Source organism: Trachypithecus francoisi, unplaced genomic scaffold (assembly GCF_009764315.1).
Source record: "Trachypithecus francoisi isolate TF-2019V2 unplaced genomic scaffold, Tfra_2.0 Lachesis_group19, whole genome shotgun sequence".
Classification (NCBI taxonomy): Eukaryota; Metazoa; Chordata; class Mammalia; order Primates; family Cercopithecidae; genus Trachypithecus; species Trachypithecus francoisi.
In genome coordinates, this window is record NW_022681464.1 from 33,016,261 (window position 1) to 33,039,317 (window position 23,057).

At 38.1% G+C, this 23,057-nt stretch overlaps 1 protein-coding gene across 4 annotated transcripts in view; it reads right to left on the reverse strand.

Moving 5' to 3' along the window:
• The window catches only part of RBBP8 (RB binding protein 8, endonuclease), a 101,344-nt gene that overhangs the window by 74,312 nt on the left and 3,975 nt on the right, over positions 1-23,057 (reverse strand). For all 4 annotated transcript variants that reach the window (XM_033178148.1, XM_033178146.1, XM_033178144.1 and 1 more), the window contains exons 3-4: positions 13,786-13,828; positions 4,757-4,852 (exon numbers count right to left, since the gene is read on the reverse strand). In XM_033178148.1, coding sequence (XP_033034039.1) covers positions 4,757-4,852; positions 13,786-13,828 — 139 coding nt within the window. The remainder of the gene's footprint in view (positions 1-4,756; positions 4,853-13,785; positions 13,829-23,057) is intronic.

Below are 23,057 nucleotides of genomic sequence, written 5' to 3' on the forward strand. Positions count from 1 at the left end.
GTAATGAGTTAAGATTCTAGAGGACTATGGGGAAGGCATCATTGTGTTTTGAAATGCAAGAACATGAGATGTGGAAGGGGCAAGGAATGGAATGACGTGATTTGGCTGCGTCCCCAACCAAAGCTCATCTTGAATTGTAGGTCCCATAATCCTGACCCGTGGGAAGTAATTGAATCATGGGGGTGGTTATTCGCATGCTCCTGTTCTTGTGGATAGTGAGTTCTCATGAGATCTGATGGTTTTATAAGGGGCTTATCCCCCTTTTGCTTGGCACTTCTTCCTGCCGTCATGTGAAGAAGGATGTGTTTGCTTTCCTTTCTGTCATGATTGTAAGTTTCCTGAGGCCTCCCCAGTTCTGCAGAACTGTGAGCCAATTAAACCTCATTTCTTTATAAACTACCCAATCTCAGGCAATCCTTTATATCAGCATGAAAACGGACTAATACAGGGGGAAAAATATACATACATATATATATATATATACATACATACACACACACACACACACACACACACACACACACATATATATATATATAGACTGCATAAAAGAAAGTAATTTAATGGGAAGGAGATGAGGCACTCATCCACTGATTTCTTCTCTGAAACGGCCTGGAGAAGAAAAACTACTTAAAAAGGAAGTGCAAGACTGCAAAGAATGGACAGCCAATTGTATCAAGCCAATGTTTCAAGCAAAACATAATGAAAATGTTATCCAGTAAATTTGAGTGTAGTAATTTTGGGCCCTAAACAACTTGCTAAGGAACAACTAAACAGGAAGGGTACTGGAAGTCAATATAATCAAGTCCTTGAGTCAGCCCGGTCATCTTATTGTCTACTACTGTGAAGAATAAAATCCCTGGCTCCACCTTCTGTGCTGTGAAATCCTTTACCTGTCCACATAGGTGAATACACCAGGGATCTCATAGTCAGATCCTGCTATAAATGAGGAAAGCAGGGCAACTATGGCTCCGGGACTCCCTGTTAGCCTTGTCAAGGCTCTCTTAAAAGTACAGTACCCTCTTCCCTCTCTTCTTCAGAGTTAGAGGCACGAAAGTCTGACAGCTCTCCCAGATGCCTTACTTCTTACAGATATTTTTCCCAATAAATCTCTTCAGTGTCCAAGGTCTTGTTGATGTTTGCTTCTCAGAGAACTCAGGCTAATATATTTAGTTATTACTGCCAATCTTAACATTTTCTTTACGTAGGAATCATGGAACAAAAAGCATTCCTAATCTCTTGGCGTTAATGCTATTACTCACTCCAACCTCACTGCTTGTAGAAAGTGGTGTAATGGTAGAAATGAGAGAAAAAAACGTGGTGAAATAAGAGAAGGAAGCTCTTCAATGGCTGGAGTTAAAGGTTGAGAGAGGCATGTTCCCTGAAATCCTCCACTACATATCCAGAGAAAATAGAAGGAAGCATCTCAACACACTACAGACGAGTAGTTTGTATTCATGATTTCCTTTCCAGTGCTGACCTGGGAAAGAGTGGGAGAGATGGCTTTCTAGTTTTCCTGACTTCTCAGCTAGATAGCCCAGACACGGCTGTGTTATATCATACAGACTAGAGTGCAAAAAGTTGGAATCATCTTTCAATTAGAAGATAGCATAAGTCTTATTAAATATCTATTATGTACTGCTACTTTCATTATCTCATTTAAACTTCAAAATAGCCCTGCAAAGAAGGTATTGTTAGTCATCAAGCCCTATGTTCCTGGCTTTTCTTCTATTTTAATAGTTTCTCTTTCTCAATCTTTTGCTGTCTGGGTCCTTATTCTTCATTAAACCTTAATCAGGAATGCCAAAGGATTCAGCCCTAAGACCTCTTTGTTCTTCCTCTACTATTCAAACATGTCCTTAAGAAATCCACTGAATTCTAGACTCACATATACATCTATCTACTTAACACTTCCATTTGGATAGAGAGAGGCTGTTGCTACCTACTTATATCCCTTTGTTATTCCCCTGCTGAAACCCTTCAATGGTATCTATCACAATTAAAATCCAAACTTTTGCCTATGTCCCTACAAAATCTAGTTGTTGCCCCACTAGATTTCCCATCTTACTCCTATCACTCATCCCCTTTACTCATTAAGCTAGAACCACAGTAGACTTTCTGTTCCTCAAATATTTCAAACTTATTTCTACCTTAGATTTTCACATTTGTCTGTTCTATTTCCTTTTGTCTCTAGTTCTTCAAGTGGATGGTTCCCTTTTGTCAATCAAGTCTCAGTTAAGATAGCATCCCAACTCCACGCGGACAGAAGCTCCTGTGTTTAGGATCCTTCCAGACCTCACCCTATGTATCTCTTCATTTTGGCTGTTGACTTGTATCCTTTAACGAATTTTTTGCAATAAATTGATAAATATAAATGTTTTCCTGAGTTTGGTGAGCCACTCTAGTAATTATAACCCGAGGAGGGGGTTGCAGGAACCCCAATTTACAGTCTGTCCAAAGCATGGGTAAACAACCTGGGGCTTGCAATTGGCGTCAGAATTGAGGGGAGGGCAGAGTCATGGGGACAAAGCCCTCAACCTGTGGGACCTGATGCCATATCCAGTGTAGGAACAGAATTAAGAGGACACTCAGCTAGTGTCTGCTGTAGAATTAATTGTTTGCTTGTTGATAGGGGAAACTCCTCCTCACACCTGGTGTCTGAAGCACGTTGTATGAGTACAATGGGAAAAGCTGAGTTTGGTTTTGTTTCTACACAGGTCCTGTGGTTACTCGGTAATTACATAATTTAATTTTATTTTCTTCATAGCATTTATAATCTGAAATTGTCTCATTTGTTTGTCATATGGCTTACTCCAAACCTTCGAAAATTAAATATATGCACAGACAGGAGTGCTAAATTATATTCACCAACTAAGATATGTAAGTCTTATTCAGCTTGTTATGTATTATTACTTGCACTATCTCGTTTAATCCATGACATACTAGGAAAAGTATCATCCCCAGCCCCCCTAAAGCAACACCTAAGACAGCAAGGACTCAAATATTTGTTGTGGAATCTGAATTAAGAACACAGGGTGAAGCTGGAATTCAAAAACATACGTGATTCTAAAGCACATAGGTCTTTATTCCACAATACACTGCCTATTCCAACAAATGTGCATCCACTGAGTTCATAGTTGCAGAAAGTACTCAATTTCAGTTTGCATATATGAAGAATATTAAATTATTTCACCACTAAAAGGGTAGAGACAAACTCAAATCACCCAGCCCTTCTATAACATATGCAAAAATATCAAGAAAAATAATTCTTTTAGGAGACAGGGTCTCGTTGTGTTACACAGGCTGGAGTGGATGCACAATCATAGCTTGCTCAAACTCCTGGACTCAAGCAATGCTCCTGTCTCAGTGTCCTGAGTAGCTAGGACTGCAGTCACATGCCTGGCTAATTTTTAATGTTTTGTAGAGATGAGTTCTTGCTATACTGCCACGCTGGTTTTGAACTCCTGGACTCAAGCAATCATCCTCTTGCCTTGGCCTCCCAAAGAACTGAGGTTATAGGCAGGAGCCACTATGCCTGCCCTGGAAAAACAGAAACGATAAAGAAAGTATGGAATATTGTGGGTTTTTTTTTTTTTTTTTTTGAGACGGAGTCCCGCTCTGTCACCCAAGCTGGAGTGCAGTGGCCGGATCTCAGCTCACTGCAAGCTCCGCCTCCCGGGTTCACGCCATTCTCCTGCCTCAGCCTCCCGAGTAGCTGGGACTACAGGCGCCCGCCACCTCGCCCGGCTAGTTTTTTTGTATTTTTTAGTAGAGACGGGGTTTCATAGTGTTAGCCAGGATGGTCTCGATCTCCTGACCTCGTGATCCGCCCGTCTCGGCCTCCCAAAGTGCTGGGATTACAGGCTTGAGCCACCGCGCCCGGCCGGTTTTTTTTTTTTTTTTTGAGACATGGTCTTGCTGTCACCCAGGCTGGAGTGCAGTAGTGCGATCATAGCTCACTGCAGCCTCAAAAACCTTGGACTCAAGTGATCCTCCAGAGCAGCTGAAACTACAGGTTCAGGCCACCACGCCCAGCTTTTAAAATGTTTTGTAGAGACAGGGTCTCGCTTTGTTTGTCCAGGCTGGTCTTAAACGTCTGGCCTCAAGCGATCCTCCCGCCTTAGCCTCCCAAAGTGTTGAGATTACAGGTGTGAGTCACCATGTTTGGCTGGAATATTGTTTACTATAGTAGGTAGGTAGTTTATGGGTCCTAAATAGCACTTACAATTCAGAAAAGGGAATATAGCAAATGCTGGAAGCCTTTGTAATCCTCAGTGTTAACCTCATAGGAGTGGGAAAGAAAGAAATCTGTGTATGGAAGTAAGTGATATTATCTCAGGAATAATCAGAAAGAAGAATCCCTAGACTCCCTCAAAGTGAGGAAATTTGCAAGGAAGAAAAGAGAACAGCAAGAGTAAGAAAAGATGACAGAAACAGAATTGTGAAACAGTTTCCACCCACTTAGAAGTAAAACTGGAATTAAAGCATTAAATGAATTAGAACATTGCTACCCTTGAGCTTTCACTACAGCAAACAACAGACAAAGGTATCGTTTAAAGGCTAAACTGATGTGATCTCACAATTAACGAAAATCTTTAAGACTAGATCCTTATTTTCATAAAGCATTCATTCAAAGGTGAGAGAAGGCTGTGGGAAAGATCACTTTCAATCCCAAAACTAACTACAAATGAAAGTCAATGTACTCCTTATTACGGAGGAAATCACGTATTACTCAAGACCTAAGTGCCAGACTCACCGATCTTCTAAAACTTTAATGGTTTCATGAAGGACTTTCTGCTGTTCCCTCAGCTGTTGATTTTTGGTGAAGAATTCTTCTAGTCTTTGTGCGTCTCTAAAGGTCAAAAAATAAATAAGTTTTTCAGATAAAAATACTCTTAACAGGATAATTCTAAGAGCTCCACTGCGTTTATATAACGAACTTCTTGTACCAAAACAAAACAACTGAAAAGGTCAAGTTGGAATATCTTGTAAATCACAGTTCAAATTATACTAGACTTTGCTCTGCAGAGCTCTTATATACCATAAAGGTATCATGCCACCATGGACTCAACTTTGTCAAAACAGCTATCAAAATGTACATTATTATTTTGCACATATTTATTAATGTAAATAATATTTCTCTACTCACATCACCTCTTTCAATTATGGGGAACTCATACTTCCTATTTTACTAATTTCTGTGTTTAAAATTTTTACCTGATCTTGCTTTTAAATCAGAGCTTACAGTGAAGTGGAAGAACATGAACCCTACGCCCAGATGCAACATGGGTTTGAGTCCAGCTCATTTACCAGCTGTGTGACCTGATACAATTAACCTTAACTCTCTGTGCCTCACAAAGTATAGATACATTAATATCCATTGCGAAACGTCTGAAGTATTAATGTATGTACTGGATATGGAACGGTGGCGCACAGTAGGCTCTATGTTAAGTGTTTAATTATGACTTTATAGTGAGAAAAAAACTAACAAAGACAACTAAAATTTTCTTCTACTTAAACCTGATTACCTTCCAAAGTTGTCGTATTTTACCCGTCTATCATTATTTTTAAAAATCACATTTTTTTTTTTTTTGAGACGGAGCCTCGCTCTGTCACCCAGGCTGGAGTGCAGTGGCCGGCTCTCAGCTCACTGCAAGCTCCGCCTCCCAGGTTCACGCCATTCTCCTGCCTCAGCCTCCCCAGTAGCTGGGACTACAGGCGCCACCACCTCGCCCGGCTAGTTTTTTGTATTTTTAGTAGAGACGGGGTTTCACCGTGTTAGCCAGGATGGTCTCGATCTCCTGACCTCGTGATCCGCCCGTCTCGGCCTCCCAAAGTGCTGGGATTACAGGCTTGAGCCACCGCACCCGGCCAAAAATCACATTATTATATAAAGTATGCTCATATTTTAATTGTAAGAAAACCCATTAGAAATTTGATTGGGATTTTCTGTATAGTCTTAAAGCTGAAAATATAAGATAATACTGTGATTCAAACGCCTTCCCCCATTCCCTTGAAGGGCCTAAAATATCAAATCAGAGTGGCAAAATCAGTCTGTCATAAAAAGCAGATGTCAAAATGATTGTGTCAAAGTGGCTAGAATATAGTGTCACTGGCACCAAAATAGATGGGTAAAACAACTAAGTCAAAACGTCAGGTATCAAATATAGAGGGTATTTCTTAAAAATTTGTTGAGCAGTTTATATTAATTGAAAAACATGTAAGAGCAACACCATCTTGCTATACAACAAATATGGTTATGGTAGCATGTAAAGACATCTGAGAACTTGAAGATAACAGACAATGATACATCACTGAAGCTTGTTAACTTGGCCATTTCTCATTTAACAAAAATTAAAAAAAAAATAAATATTTCCTAATAGTTCCAGAAAATGTATTTAATTCAGAAGGAACACCAGGTTTTCACTGATCCTATTCGGCAAATATAACCAGATAGCTTGTCTAAGCCTGGGGGTGTGATTAAAGTCATGTTCTAAAACAGACTGCCAACATGTATTCAAATTTAATAGTTAAATAATCTGTATCATAAAATACAGTAAATATTAAATTGAAGATTTACACGCACAGGCACACATATACATTTTCACTCTTAAGGAGTGAAAATAGCAAAGGGTTTTTTCTTAAATGATGAACAGAACTCTGTAATAGTAGTGAGTTATCTGATTTTCCCATATTCATATATTCCATTACTGTTCTATTTAGAATGACTCAGAGCATGACCGTATTTGTCTTAAAGTTAAACTATTACGTAGATGAACAACCTAAGTTAAAGTTAAAACTAACTTCAATTACTTAAAATATTCAGGTCAAGAAAGTGGTAACATAAAGAGCTTTTACTAATTGCAGAAATAATTTAACAAGGTCTTTAAGAAAGCAAATTGATGAATTCCAGACAGTGTAAAAAGAGTCATGCAATTTCGAAAAGTGTCTAATATATTAAAGACAGGTCTACCCTGGACCTCATCCAAAGGAAGAGTTATTACTACACCAATCACTAACTTCATTTCTAAGGCAAGCTCAATGTCATTAGCAGCATTTTACTAAAAACTCAGTATCATTTTCCTAACTGGTGGCCTTCTGTTTTTCTAAGGTAACTGAATATTTTAAATATAACTGGCATAGGAAGCTGGGTAAATCTTGTATTTGAAAATGTCACTGTAATAAGATAGATAACAAACCTTCCTGTCTCTTTTACATACCTATGCAGCACATACAACAATTTTTTCATTAGTTTGAAATCAAATGTCACATATGGGGGCTGCGGGGGGGGAGATCTATAGGGAGAGATAGGAACTACCATGAATAAAATGGACAAACATTATGTTTGAGTTATACTCTCTATAAAGAAACTTTTGTGATAAGGAATAGAAAGTAAGAAAACAGTGCTGCACAACTGGAAAATGTTTTTCTGTCTTTACAATTCTTTAAATTTCTTAATTAAATAACTTTTTAAAGAAAACAAGGGTTTATCTGAAGGTGAGTAGTCTACATTCTAGAATTTCTAAATTTCTCAGCAGCTAAAGATAATTTTCTTAGTAAGTGTTATAAAGCTGGCTGAATACAGCAGATGTCATCTTTATTATTTCCTCAGCACAAAGTAGTTACTGTTTTTAAGTAATGGCTGGTAATTAGGATGATCAGATTTGTCAGCTAATAAGAGAGTCAATCAGTTAGTAAATAATGGATATACAATAGAGAAAACAGATGTAGTCCATGTACATAACCAGTCTAAAATAATCAGGCTGAGCCGGGCGTGGTGGCTCACGCTTGTAATCCAAGTACTTTGGGAGGCTGAGGCAGGTGGATCACCTGAGGTCAGGAGTTTGAGACCAACCTGGCGTGGTGAAACCCCATCTCTACTAAAAATACAAAAATAAGCCAGGCGTGGTGGCAGGCGCCTGTAATACCAGCTACTCCAGAGGCTGAGGCAGGAGAATCACTTGAACCCGGGAGGCAGAGGTTGCAGTGAGCGGAGACTGCACCATTGCACTCCAGCCTCGGCAACAAGAGTGAAACTCCATCTCAAGGAGAAAAAAAAAAAAAAGAATCAGGCTGATCAAGCTCAAGGATAACTTTTCATATAACCTCACAATATCCAACAGTCAACAGTACCATGTTTCATTTTGTGAACTAATTTGTGTAAAAGAAAAGCATTAGCTGTGTGTAGAGATAGTTTTTCATCAAAACATAGGTCTGAAACAATTAACTGAAGAACAAATATTAATAGTATTCATTCTCTAACTGCTTTTTTCAGGAATCCTTAAGGGCTGAGATAACTTTCAAATCCAGCTATTCTAACAATATGGAGGTAAGACTGTATATTGTATACTGGGGAACAGGGGATTATAGTAATATAGATAAACCCAAATTCCTGGTACCACAATATAAAGACCTAATTTAGTCTAGAGGTGGTAAATAAAGGATCCCTTTAATTATCTGATTACTCAGGGAATTTAGCTACTTACCTATGCTTCCAAAATGTATAATCTTAGGCTACCTGAGGTGTACAGGTACAGAGTAATTACAATATATTTTAAAAGGTTGCCAAGAGGATCAAATAAAGTAAGGCATTATTATCAGCTACTGAATAATGGTGTATTTCCATTCTTTAAAAAAAATTCATACATTATATTTGTACATATTTATGTGGTACATGTGAAGTTTTTGCTACATACATAGGATGTGTAATGATTAAGTCAGAGTATTTAGGGTAATCATCACCCAAGTATTTATCATTTCTACGTGTTGCACATATTTCAGGTTTCCTATTTTCAAAATACAATACACTTTTGTTAACTATAGTCATGCTACTGTACCAAACATTATTCCTTCTATCTCTGTATGTTTGCACCCATGAACTGACTCTACCTCCTTCCCACCCACACACCACTCCCAGTTTCTGGTATCTATTATTCCATTCTCTACCTCCATATGATCTACTTTCTTACCTCCCACATATGAGTAACAATATGTCTTTCTGTGCATGACTTATTTAACATGATGACCTCCAGTTTCATCCAAAATGCTGCAAATGACAGGATTTCATTCATTTTTATGGTTGAGTAGTATTCCATTGTGTATAACACATTTGCTTTATCCAGTTCATCTGTTGATGGACGCTTGATTCCGTATCTTTGCTATTGTGAATAGCACTGCAATAAACACGTAAGTGCACGTATCCATTTGACATATTGATTTCTTTTCGAGTAAATGCCCAGTAGTAGAATTGGTGGATCATATGTAGTTCTCTTTTTAGTTGTATTGAAAAATTTCATAGTTTTCCATAGTAGCTTTACTAATTTACATTCCCACCAACAATGTACAAAGGTTCCCTTTATTCCATATCCTTGCTAGCATTTGTTATTGTATGTCTTTTTGATAACAGCCATTCTGACTGGGGCAAGATGGTATCTCATTGTGGTTTGGATTGCATTTCTCTGATTACTAATGATATTGGGCATTTTTCATACACCTACTGGCCATTAATACGTTATTTTCTGAGATATGTGTATGTGTGTCTCTCCTTTGCCCAGTTTTTAATGGGATTATTTGTTGTTATTGTTGTCACCCTGCTATTTGTATAGTCTGCATATGAGTTCCCAGTCAGATGAGTAGTTTGTGAATATTTGCTTCCATTCAAAGGGCTGTCACCTGACACAATTGTTTCTTTTGCTGTGCAGTTTTTTACTTTTATACAGTACAATTTGTCTATTTTTGCTTTTGCTGCCTGTGTTTTTCAAGTCTTAGCCTTAAAACCTTGGTTTAAACCAACGTTCTGAAAAGTTTTCCCTATTTTTTCTTCTAGTAATTTTACAGTTTTGGGTTCTCACATTTAAGTCTTTAATCTATCAAGTTGATTTTTGTATATTGTGAGTAACAGTTCAGTTTCATTCTTGTGCGTGTGGTTATCCAGTTTTCCCAGCAGCATTTGCTGAGGGGGTGTCTTTTCCCCGTGTATGCTCTTGGCAGCTTTGTCTAAGATTAGTTGGCCGTGATATATAACACGGATTTATTTCTGGGTTCTCTACTCCGTTCCATTCATCTATATATCTTTATATCAATATAATGCTGGTCTGGTTACTACAGCCTTGTAATATATTTTGCAGTTAGGCAATGTGATGTTACTAGTTTCTGGTTTTTTTTTTTCCTCCTCAGGATTGCTTTGACTGTTCGAGTTCTTTTTTTGGTTGCACACAAATTTTAGGAATTTTATTATTTTTGTGAAAAATGACATTGGTATTTTGACAGGGAATGCACTGCATCTATAGATTGCTTTGGGAAGTATGTTCATTTTAACATTAATTCTTGCAATCCATGAGCATGGGAAGTCCATTTGTTTGGGTCCTCTTCAATTTCTTTCATCTATGTTTTGTAGTTTTCCTTGTAGAGACCTTTTACCTCCTTAAATTGATTCCTAAGTATTTTGTTTCTTCTAACTATTATAAATGGGATTGCCTTTTTTTCCAGCTATTTCATTATTTATGTATAAAACACCAGTGACTTTTGTACATTGACTTTGTGTCCTGCAACATTACTCAATGTGTTTATTAGTTTTAAGAGGTTTTTTTGGCTGGGTGCTGTGGCGCATACCTGTAATCCCACCAGTTCAGGTCAAGGCTGGAGGATCACTTGAGCCCAGGAGTTCAAAACCAGCCTAGTCAATATAGCGACCCCATCTCTACAAAAGAATAATTTAAAAACTAGTCAGGTGTGGTGGCACACGGCTGTAGGTCCCAGCTACTAGGGAGGCTGAGGCAGGAGGATTGCCTGAGCCCAGGAGTTTGAGGCTGCAGTGAGCCATGATTGTACCATTGCATTCCAGCTTGGGCAAGAAGTGAGATTCTGTCTCAAAAACTTTTTTTTTCCCCCTCTAAATATAAGATCTTCTTGTCTACAAAGAGGTACAATTTGACTTCCTCATTTTCAATTAGGATGCCTTTTCTTTTTCTCTTGCCTGACTGCTCTGGCTAAGACTTCCAGTACTATGCTGAATAACGGTGGTGAATGTGGGCATCTTTGACTTGTTACAGTTCTTAGAAGAAAGGCTTTCAACTCTTCCCCATTTGGTATAATGTTAGCTATGGGTTTGGGCACATTTGACCTTTATTATTTTGAGGTTTGTTCATTATATGCCCTAGTTTGTTGAGAGTTTTTTTTAACCACGAAGGGATGTTTAATTTTATCAAATGCTTTTTCTGCATCTATTGAGCTGACCATAAGATTTTTGTCCTTCATACTATTGAGGTGATGTATCATGGTTATTGATTTGCATATGTTAAGCCATTCTTGCATCACTGAGATAAATCCCACTTAATAATGATGTATTATCTTCTTAATGTGCTGTTGGATTTGGTTTCCTAGTATTTTGTTGAACATTTTTGCATCTATGTTCATCAGGGAGACTGGACTGTAGTTTTTTAGTTGCATCCTTGTCTGCTTTTGGTATCAGGGTGATGCTGGTCTTGCAGATTGAGATAGGAAAAATTCCTTCCTTTTCACTTTTTTAGAATAGTTTAAGGAAAATTGGTATTAGTTCTTTGTAAGTTTGATAGAATTCAGCAGTGAATTTATCTGGTCCTGGACTTGGTGATTACTGATTAATTTTGCTATTCATTACTGGTTTGTTCAGGTTTTCCATTTCTTCCTGATTCAGTCTTGGTAAGTCATATATATCCAGAAATGCACTAATTTCCTCTAGTTTTCCAGTTTATTAGCATATAGTTATTCATAATGGTCCTTAATGATCTTTTGTGTTTCTGTGGTACTTCATTCTTTTTTTTTTTGAGATGGAGTCTTGCTCTGTTGCCCAGGCTGGAGTGCAGTTGAGCTATCTCGGCTCACTGCAAGCTCCACCTCCCGGCTTCACGCCATTCTCCTGCCTCAGCCCCCTGAGTAGCTGGGATTACAGGTGCCCGCCACCACGCGTGGCTAATTTTTGCATTTTTAGCAGAGACGGGGTTTCAACCGTGTTAGCCAGGATGGTCTCGATCTCCTGATCTCGTGATCTACCCACCTCGGCCTCCCAAAGTGCTGGGATTACAGGCGTGAGCCACTGTGCCTGGCCTTTTCATTCTTGATTTTATGTGGGTCTTCTCTTGTCTTTTCTCGGTTAGTCTGCTGGGGTCTGTTTCTGGCAAACTTTTATAATTAGTGAAAGAGGACCCAGGGATGTTCTGCAGAAGATGACTAGAATGGTGACAGCCAACGTTTTGCAGTGAGTTCAAGAATAAGACAGCAAGTCAGAATACTAAGGATGGGAGGGAAGAAAGAAGTAACCTGAGTCTTTGAGTCAGCTATTAACCAGTCCTACAGTCCCTTCTTTGGGCTTTCCATATAAAAGAAGAAATTTCCCTTACTGTAAAAGTCACTTCTGATTTTTTTATTCTTCACAGTAAGAAAATATCCTACCTAATAAAATGTACATCCTACATTCATTACTCAAAAAAGGATTATTTGGTTTTCTGTTTAAGTTAAAAAACAGCTCCATTAGGGGTACTAAACACAGCTCTGCCACAGAAACACAGAAAAGGGGTATTCTATGGTTAAGGAGGTTTTCAGTAACATCTTTAGGGTAGGAACATGTACAGTTACAACAAGGCACTTTAAAATGCTAAGAAGAACCAGAAATTTTCACTTTAAACAAAACTTTAAAAAAATGTATGATTTTATATTCCTGAATCAACTAAGTTCACTTCCAAACGTGACTTTTTGGTGTAACAGAAAATGTACCAATTTTCATTTGCAGATTATAATGGGAAAAAAAGCTTTTTTGTTTGTTTGTTTTTTTGGGACAGGGTCTCACTCTTGTCACCCAGGCTGGAGTGCAGTAGCACAATCTCGGGTCACTGTAACCTATGCCTCCTGGGCTCAAGCAATCCTCCCATCTCAGCCTCTGGAGTAGTTGGGACCACAGGTGCGTCCCACTGCACGTGCCTAATTTTTTGCGTTAATAGAAATGGGGTTTCACCATATTGCCTAGGCTAGTCTCAAACACCTGAGCTCAATCAAGTTGCCTGCTTTGGCTTCCCGAAGTGTTGGGATTACAGGTGTGAGCCACCGTGCCTGGCCACAGATGGCATGATACAGCCTTGGAAGCTTTCAGAAAGTGAAGTAACTGATGCCCAAAGACACAGACTGTAAAACAAATGTATTATTATTAGTTACATGATACTGACTTTTGTTATGGGTTCTGATATTTTACTCTGCCATCTGTTTCAGATTCCTGAATGTGGAAGCTCTAGAGAATCATGGGTAAAATCTGTTCCAGAACTTAAAAAATCAGATCTGATTTAGAACTTTATAAGCAAAACAATTCAGGGAATCTTCGAGTAATTTCAAACTACCTAAAAGGAGTCTTAAAATGCCCATTTAGTTTCCATTCAAATGAGTTTCGAAATTCCAGAATTATTCTGCTCCCCATCTTGTAGCATGTTGAATTCCAGGTGTTAATTACGGCTGAAAAAAGAACTCTGCTGACAAATCAAAATGAGACTACAGATCAATTGTCATTTTAATACTTTATGGGAAAAGATTACATATTTAAGTTGTATTACAATGTAAACATACATAATTAACTAAGGCTACACTTAAAATTACCAAATTATTCTTTTTACTTTAGAATTTGAAAAAAAAATTGCTGCTGACTATCCAAGGCCCATACTAAGTAGGGCTAAAATTTTTTATAAATAAGACATTAAGGTCAAATTGGACATCAGTATCAACTGTTCTATAAATAACACCTGAGTATTACATACTGATACTTACAAGATTCGTTCCTGTTTTAGCTTGGTTACTTTTACTTGTAAACCTGAAAAGTAAAAAGAAAAGGTGTTACTTCTACAAAAGTTCCTTTATGAGTCAAATGCTACACTATTAAGTCACATCAGTCTGGTCTCTAAATAATAAACCAGGTCTCTTTAGTTTACAGTATATTCCCCTTACTTGTATCCTGCAGTCACAAAAGCATTATCTGCAACATATTGCTTTTAGTCTATCATGTGACAGTCAAATGGAATAACGTTTTCCCCATCTAAAGTAAATTATTTCCTTTCTAGCAGCAAGGCAAGCATATAATTAGAAGTTCACTATAAATGAAGGTCTATGTTCTGACATAGCCTGTGTATTTACTAACAGCAATGGTGTTTATGTAGGCACAAATCTTCTGGGATTAAACTAGATCGTGGTAGGAAGTCCTGGACTAGGAGCAAAATTCCTTATAGAAAAATACCTAACAAAAGGCATGAATGTTTTATATCTCAAGATATCTATTACATGAATTTTTAATTTTAATTGAGTCTGACACAAAACATAAGAGAATACCACTGCCTATGGACTCAGGTAGTTATTGAGAAGAAAGCAGACTGACAGGCATTGAAACTGCAAGGAAGGATATGGACAAAACAGGGTATTTCTAATTTTCATGAACGGTAATTAACAAAAGAAAAAAAATCACTGAACAAATATGAAAATACATACATCATTAGCAACTAAATATAAGTCAAACAAAAACAATTACTGAGCAAAACTGTAAAAATTATAATACCCAATATTGATTTAGAAATGTCATTTAATTGGCTAGGCGCAGTGGCTCACGCCTGTAATCCCAGCACTTTGGGAGGCCAAGGCGGGTGGATCACCTGAGGTCAAGAGTTCGAGACCGGCACAATTAACATGGAGAAACCCCATCTCTACTAAAAATACAAAATTAGCCGGGAGTGGTGGCACATGCCTGTAATCCTAGCTACTTGGGAAGCTGAGGCAGGAGAAACACTTGAACCTGGGAGGCAGAGGTTGTGGTGAGCCGAGATCCGGCCATTGCACTCCAGCCTGGGCAACAAGAGTGAAACTCCGTATCAAAAAAAAAAACAAAACAAAACAATGATTTCATCAAAGATTAAAATAGTACAAACTGGAAAACTTTTTTATCGTTGAGTGTTGCTTTGCCCTCTATTTTCTCTATGCTCCCTACTTCCTGCAATGTGATTAACATAAAGGGGAAAAAAAGCCCTCAATATTTACTCTTTAATTTCTCAATCAGTGCTTTTAATATTCTACAATTTACCCAACTATAGATCTACTCAAGAATTTTTATTTGGTGGCAGTTAGTTACCAATACATAGTTATTAGTTGACTGATTCCTGAAGAATCCAAGAATATTTACTATGTGCCTTTGGCAGTTCACAGATTCTACCAAGTTAAAAATAGGAAAGTTTTTCATATATGTGTGTAGAAACAAATATATTTATCATTTCTAAGAACATAGTTTTTCTTTATCTGTTTAACTTGGTACAATCTTTTGGACAACATAATTTAGACAAATACAAATTTTAAAAACAAATCTATAAATTTCCCAACCATGGTCACATAGACACTAATGAAGAAGTCATCTCTTCTTATTGCCCTCCATGGTAATGATTTAATGCCAGGAAATCTAGGTATCGTGGAAAAATAAAGGCCCTGGAGAATGTTTTGGATGTTACATTTTTTCCTTATGTCTCAAATTTCACCTTTAGAAAATGTTCAACTGATATGACACATTTTACCTTTGATTCTATGCTCTATAATTTGAATAAAAAATGTTATAAATAAGATGGTGAAAAAAGTGTTACGGATAAACCTGTATTTGAATGTTCAAGCAGTCTTAGCCAAATATTAGAAACAACCCAAACATCCTTCATTAAGAGAGCTGTAACCTGTGGTGCATCCAGGCACATTTTTTCCCTTCTCAAAAATGTGTGAAATTTTACTTGACAGATTTTTTTGTTTGTTTGTTTTTAATTGTGGCTGACTTCTAACAATCAGTTCGGCCTTTAGAAGTGAAAAGTGCAGCCAAAGATGAAATGGATTCTTGCCATAAACCATTTTAAGAAAAGAAATAATGAGATAGAAAATCCATATAAACTTCAAAAGAAAATCCTTGGGAAACGGGAAGAACTACTCTTTTATCTTGTAAGCATTCAACACCTGTGAGGTATTTGTTCTGTCACGTAGATCACCCTGAAACAGGTTTATATATGTATGTGTGTATGTGTTTAAATTTTAGCATTTGCTATTCACCAAGTCAATTAGGAATCTACAATTAGAACCCCTATAAAGTGTGCTTTAATCCTGCTCCACACCCATCGGAAGGAATGAGGCTATACAACAATGCAGCTCCTGTATGAACAGGTAATCTGTTGAACAAAGTATCTGGGATTGTAACACTGGCAACGTAATATACCTATTGAGGAAACAGTGTTCACAAGACTAAGCACTGAGCTACAATTAACCCTACACTCACTCATAAATTTTGGAGGAAATGAAACAATCAAGGGCCTGTATAATACACAAAACAAATTTAAGAGTTCAGAAATGAGGCAAGAATTCAATTCCTTATGCATTAACAAAAACCACTGCTATGTTCTTACTTATTTTAGTTCTCTACCCAGAACAAACCATATATATATAATGTATGTACTGTCATTTTAAACAAGTTGTTTATGGTTCTGAATTACAAATGATACACTTAACATCACTTGCTTGACAAACAGTGGGGGCTTTATATACAAATGAAGTAATTAAACTTCAACCAAAACTACATTTCTATAATTGCGTAACAAATTATTTAAATTCCAAAGCCATATTTAAGGTGTGCTCAATTTGCTTAAGATTTAATGATCTTGGCCGGGCGCGGTGGCTCAAGCCTGTAATTCCAGTACTTTGGGAGGCCGAGATGGGCGGATCACGGGGTCAGGAGATCGAGACCATCCTGGCTAACATGGTGAAACCCCGTCTCTACTAAAAATACAAAAACTAGCCGGGCGAGGTGGCGGGCGCCTGTAGTCCCAGCTCCTCGGGAGGCTGAGGCAGGAGAATGGCGTAAACCCGGGAGGCGGAGCTTGCAGTGAGCTGAGATCCGGCCACTGCACTCCAGTCCGGGCGACAGAGCGAGACTCCGCCTCAAAAAAAAAAAAAAAAAAAAAAGATTTAATGATCTCAAAATGGGTAAATTAATTTTTGTGGATTTTATTATTTACAGATGTAAATGTAAATAAAAGGTGTGAGAGTTACTGATAATAATAATATATTATTTTTGAGACAGGATCTCTGTGACTCAGGCTGGAGTGCAGTGGGTGCAATCATGGCTCACTGTAACCTTGACTTCCCAGGCCCAAGCGATCCTCCTGCCTCAACCTCTGAAGTAGTTGGGACCACAGGCACGCACCACCATGTCTGACTAATTAAAATTTTTTTTGCAGAGACAGGGTCTCGCTTTGTTGCCCAGGCTGGTCTCAGACTCCTGGACTCAAGTAATCCTCCTGCCTTGGCCTCCCAAAGTATTGGGATTACAAGTGTGCGCCACTGCGCCCAGCCTGACAGCATTCTTAGTAATGAGTGGGACAATTCCTTTCACTGTTAATTTGTATAATCTTAAGGTAATGTTCTCTTTTTAGAATTTTTGATTCTATGTATACAAAATAAATGGAGCAATTAAAAAATGAATCAAGGAATATTTATCCTGTCCTATTAGAGCCCCCAAACTGTCCTATTTCTTCAAGGTGTTCCAACTTTGCCTCACAAAACCTGCCTAGTTTTCTCTGAAACTGATTACCATATTTATTAGACACAGAAAATATATTAGCTAGATGTTAACAGCAGAGGCTGGCATAGGCAAAAGATCGTTTATTAAAATATTCTGAAAATAAATCTTTTTTTGATATTCTGATAATAAATCTTTTAAATTCTATTTTATTACTTGTGCTTTTAATAATAAACTTGATACTGAAAAAGATTTTAAAGGCAATAAAATTTTGCACCCAAATAAATATACTTTAAGACTTTTGAAATTTAAAGGCCGGGCGCGGTGGCTCAAGCCTGTAATCCCAGCACTTTGGGAGGCCGAGACAGGCGGATCACGAGGTCAGGAGATTGAAACCATCCTGGCTAACACGGTGAAACCCCGTCTCTACTAAAAAATATGAAAAACTAGCTGGGCGAGGTGGTGGGCGCCTGTAGTCCCAGCTACTCGGGAGGCTGAGGCAGGAGAATGGCGTGAACCTGGGAGGCGGAGCTTGCAGTGAGCTGAGATTGCACCACTGCACTCCAGCCTGGGCGACAGAGCGAGACTCTGTCTCAAAAAAAAAAAAAAAAAAAAAAAAGAAATTTAAAGAATTCTGAAGTTCCCATTAAATTCTGTGAGTTCTGAATTTAAAGCACAAAGACTGTATATATTATCAGTAACAATCTGTGTTTAACCCTGATACTAGCAGCATCTGTCACAAGAGGAACATATCATGAAATGATACAATCATGAAAGGATACAATTATCTTAAAGGATATAAAAACTCGGTCATAAATGTCTCCAGAACTTTTCAACAAAAATGGTCTGGTTTGCATACTGCTAGTCTCCAACAGAAATTAGAACATTTTGCCTATTCTTTCCTAGTTTTAAAAGACGTGGATGCAGTTTATCATATTGTTGTGATCAGTGCACATACTGTCATATTTTGCTATCATTTTATTATGTTTTGGCAAAAGAGGCAAAAAAATTTCTAAACATATGTAGCAGAGCATTCGGATGCATGCAAGGTCCTATGGGTAGATTTCTGCAGCTAAGTAAAAACTATATATCTCAGATATTACCATTCCCATTCCCAACATAAGTAAAAACTACGTATCTCAAATATTCCCATTTCCAGCAGTTCTCTTTTATTTTTTGCTGACATGAAGCTTTAAAAGTCAATTTTGATTCCTATATATACCTTAAAACCTGCAAAGTCCAGACAAGTCCATGTTTGATGTCTTTCAAACAGCTTCTTATACTGGTTTCTACAAATCGATTCCCCACCTCCTTAAAAAAATTAAGTTCCCTTCAGGCATGTCTTTGATGTTATCATACAGAGACTCTAATTTTATATGGAACTATATGGAACATACTGACAAAGGCATGGCCCAAACCAAAATGTTTTTAAATGACATAGCAACTTAAAAAATAGTACTTATTCATTTAGTACCTTTAAGAATCCATAAGTTAGTTGAAATTGCCATGATCAAAATAATGTACCAAAGATTATCTTCTGAGCTCATATATCCAATATCTAACATTCATAAAACACATGGACTTTACCATATACACCAACAATTACTGTATTCCTCTCTTAATGTTCTTCAGAGTATAGAAATTTTTGTGGGAATATAAATAGAGCATAACCATGAGGAGTACACTTTAAAAGAATTATCTACTACAAAATATTTGCAAGCTTTATATATTCTATAATTTGATCAATATGGCATATTGTTTCTATTAAAGAGTGTATCATTTATTTTCTTGATGCTTCCTCATAGTAAAATAGGGATTTCATGAAGATCCTGTAACTCCAAAGAACAGAAGAAGAAATTTGTCAAGTATTTTATTTCTATTAAATTAATAGCCTATAAATAGCCAGGTACAGTGGCTCCTGTCTGTAATCTCAGCACTCTGGGAGGCCGAGATGGGCGGCTTGCTTGAGGTCAGGAGTTTAAGATCAGCCTAGTCAACTTGGTGAAACCCCATCTCTACTAAAAATACAAAAATTAGCCAGGAGTGGTGGTGTGTGCCTGTAGTCGCAGCTACTTGGGAGGCTGAGCCAGGAGAACTGCTTCAACCTGGGAGGCAGAGGTTGCAGTGAGCTGAGATCATGCCACTGCACTCCAGCCTGGGTGACAGAGTGAAACTCTGTTTCAAAACATAAAAAATAAAAATAGAAATCAAGAGTTTCAAGAAAGTTGCAGAATATAAAATCAACTCACAAAAACCAGTTGTATTTCTATACACTAACAATGAACAATCTGAAAAGCAAATTAAGAAAACAATTCTATTTACAGTAGCATCAAAAGAATAAAATACTTAAGAATACATTTCACCAAGGAGACAAAAAACTTGTACGCTGACAATCAGAAAATGTTGCTGAAAGAAATTACAGAATGACCAGGTGTGGTGGTTCATACCTGTAATCCTAGCACTTTCGGAAGCCAAGGAGGTCAGAGGACTGCTTGATCCCAGGAGTTGAGGCTAGCCTAGGCAACAGACTGAGATCCCTGTCTCTATAAAAAAATTAATTAGCCAGATGCGGTGGTGCATGCGTGTCATCTGAGCTACTCTGAAGGTGGAAGTGCAAGGATCGCCTGCACCCTGGAATTTGAGGCTACGGCGAACCATGATTGTGCCACTGCACTCAAGCCTGGGCAATGAGGCAAGACCTCATCTCTAAAAATTAGTAATTAAAAAATAAAAATCTTAAAAAGAAATACAGAAGACACTAATAAATAGAAAGGTATCCCATGTTCATGGACTACAAGACAATATTGTTAAGATGTCATTACTATACAAAGCAATCTACAGATTCAATGCATTACCTATCAAAATCCCAAATCCCCAAATCCCAATATTTTTTGCAGAAATAGAGAAATCTGCCCTAAAGTCAAGGCAAGATGACAATCTCTTTAGCATAGCACATACCATTTTACGTAATTTGGATCTATGCACATTTCTAGCATCATATCCTATCCACCTCCCCAAAAAACTCCCATCTCCCATTCCATTTCCTCTTAGAACTAAACCTAACCGTCCATAGTTCCTTGAATAGAATCAAGCTCTTATGTGCAAACTTTTGCATGTGCTATTCTCTCTACTCAGAAAATTCCCTCCCCTTCCACCATCTTCTTTGCCTGGCTAATTAGACTTCATCAGTTATCAAGCCTGGTCTGACATAAACCATGCACAAACCCACTTCCCCATGCAACCACACACACCCTCAGTTCTTCCTTCATGTTTTCAGATAATAACATAGTATACTGCATTAAAATTCTAGACTAGAAATTTCCTTAAAGCTAGCACTATATAGGATTCATTCTAATTCACAAGGTCTGGCACATAGTAACTGCCCAAAAAACATTTCTTGAACATTTTTTTGTATCTCCATGAACACCGGGGCTTGAAAGAATGCTTTTGGGGTTGTTATTTCAAAACTCATTAATTAATAAGAGTATTATCAAAAGTTTTGCCGGAAACTAAATTTACCATGGGAAAGTTTTTTGTTTTTTTTTTTTTTTGAGATGCAGTTTTGCTCTTGTTGCCCAGGCTGGAGTGCAACGGCATGATCCTGGCTCACTGCAACCTTTGCCTCCTGGGTTCAAGCGATTCTCCTGCCTCAGCCTTCCTGAGTAGCTGGGATACAGGTATGCACCACCACGCCTGGCTAATTTTGTATTTTCAGTAGAGACGGGGTTCATGTCAGTCAGGCTGGTCTCGAACTCCTGACCTCAGGTGATCTGCCCACCTCAGCCTCCCAAAGTTCTGGGACTACAGGCATAAGCCACCACTCCCGGCCTACCATTACAAAGTTCTAACACAGACCCACATACTACAGTTTAGATTCAGGTGGATTATGTTTTAATAGCACTCCAGTGTAATGATAGAGCTATAAAGCACTGCAGTATTAAACTTATAATAGGTAATCAAGAAACAAATGTCATATGAAGCATTTCTCACACATAGGGAAAGTTACAGAATTAAAGTATATTAAAATTTAGTATCAAAACCTTGAGCTTAGCTTCTTTTAATACAAATAATATTTACTCATCTCAATCACAATTGCTTAATCCTCTATATACTCCTTGCACTTCATAAAAACCTTTTAACTGTTATTTCACTGTATTGTAATTATCTGTTTACACGAATCTATCTCTATTAAGACTGCAGGCTCTCTGAAAGCAAGCTGCCATTCACTTTTGTATTTCAGAGCTACAGGTTTGTCAAACGACTTATGTAGTAATTTTATGTCTATAGCCTGCAAAGAATTTTGTAGAAGAAAATTAAATTTAGAGGTTAGGTAATTAGGCTTAAGATCACAGAGCAAGTGGGTAAATGAAATCAGAATTCAAATCCAGGTCTTCAGTCAACAAATTCTTTACCTTTTCCACTATCTTATACATATCACCACTAGTAAATAACAGCAAGTTGTATACAAATTATGTTCTGTGGTTAAAAAGCACCAATTTGACCATAAAAATGAATCACAAAAACTACAAGTGTAAATGTCCTCTAAAAATGAGATCTGGCTGTGCGCAGCTCACGCCTGTAATCCTAGCATTTTGGGAGGCCAAGGTGGGAGGATCACCGCAGCTCAGGAGTTTGAGACCAGCCTGTGCAACATGGCGAAACCCTGTCTCCACAAAAAATACAAAAACTAGCTAGGTGTTCTAAGGTGAAGGTTAAGTTAAAAAAAAAACAAAAAAAAAAACTAGCTGGGCATGGTGTGTGCGTCTGTAGTCCCAACTACTTGTGAAGATGAGGTGGGAGAATCACTTGGGCCCGAGAGATTGACGCTAATAGTGAGCCATGTTTGCACCACTGCACTCCAGCATGGGTGACAAAGCGAGACCCTGTCTCAAAAAGAAAAAGAAAAAAAGATCAGCTGGGCACGGTGGCTGACAACTGTAATCCTAGCACTTTGGGAGGCTGAGGCCAGTGGACTGCTTGAGCCAGAAGTTCAAGACCAGCCTGGGCAACATGGCAAAACTCTGTCTCTACAAAAAATACATAAAATTAGCTGGACATGGTGGTGCACACCTGTGGTCCCAGGTACCCAGGAGGCTAGGGTGGGAGGAACACCTGAGCCTGGGAGGTCAAGGCTGTAGTGAGCTGTGATCATACCACTGCACTCCAGCCTGGGCAATGCAGTGAGACCCTCTCTGAAAATAGGTAAGTAAATAAATACATGAATATATAAATAAATACACAAATAAATAAATAATGAGATCTTTGGGCCAGGCACAGTGGCTCACGTCTGTAATCCTAGCACTTTGGGAGGCAGAGACAGAAGGATCACATGAGGTCAGGAGTTCAAGACCAGCCTGGGCAACATAGTGAGACCCTGACTCTACAAATAATAAAAAATTAGCCAGGCACGGCAGCGTGTGCCTATGGTCCCAACTACAGGAGGGAGGCTCACTTGAAAATGGGAGGTGAAAGCTGCGGTGAGCCATAATCACACCACTACACCCCAGCCTGGTGACAC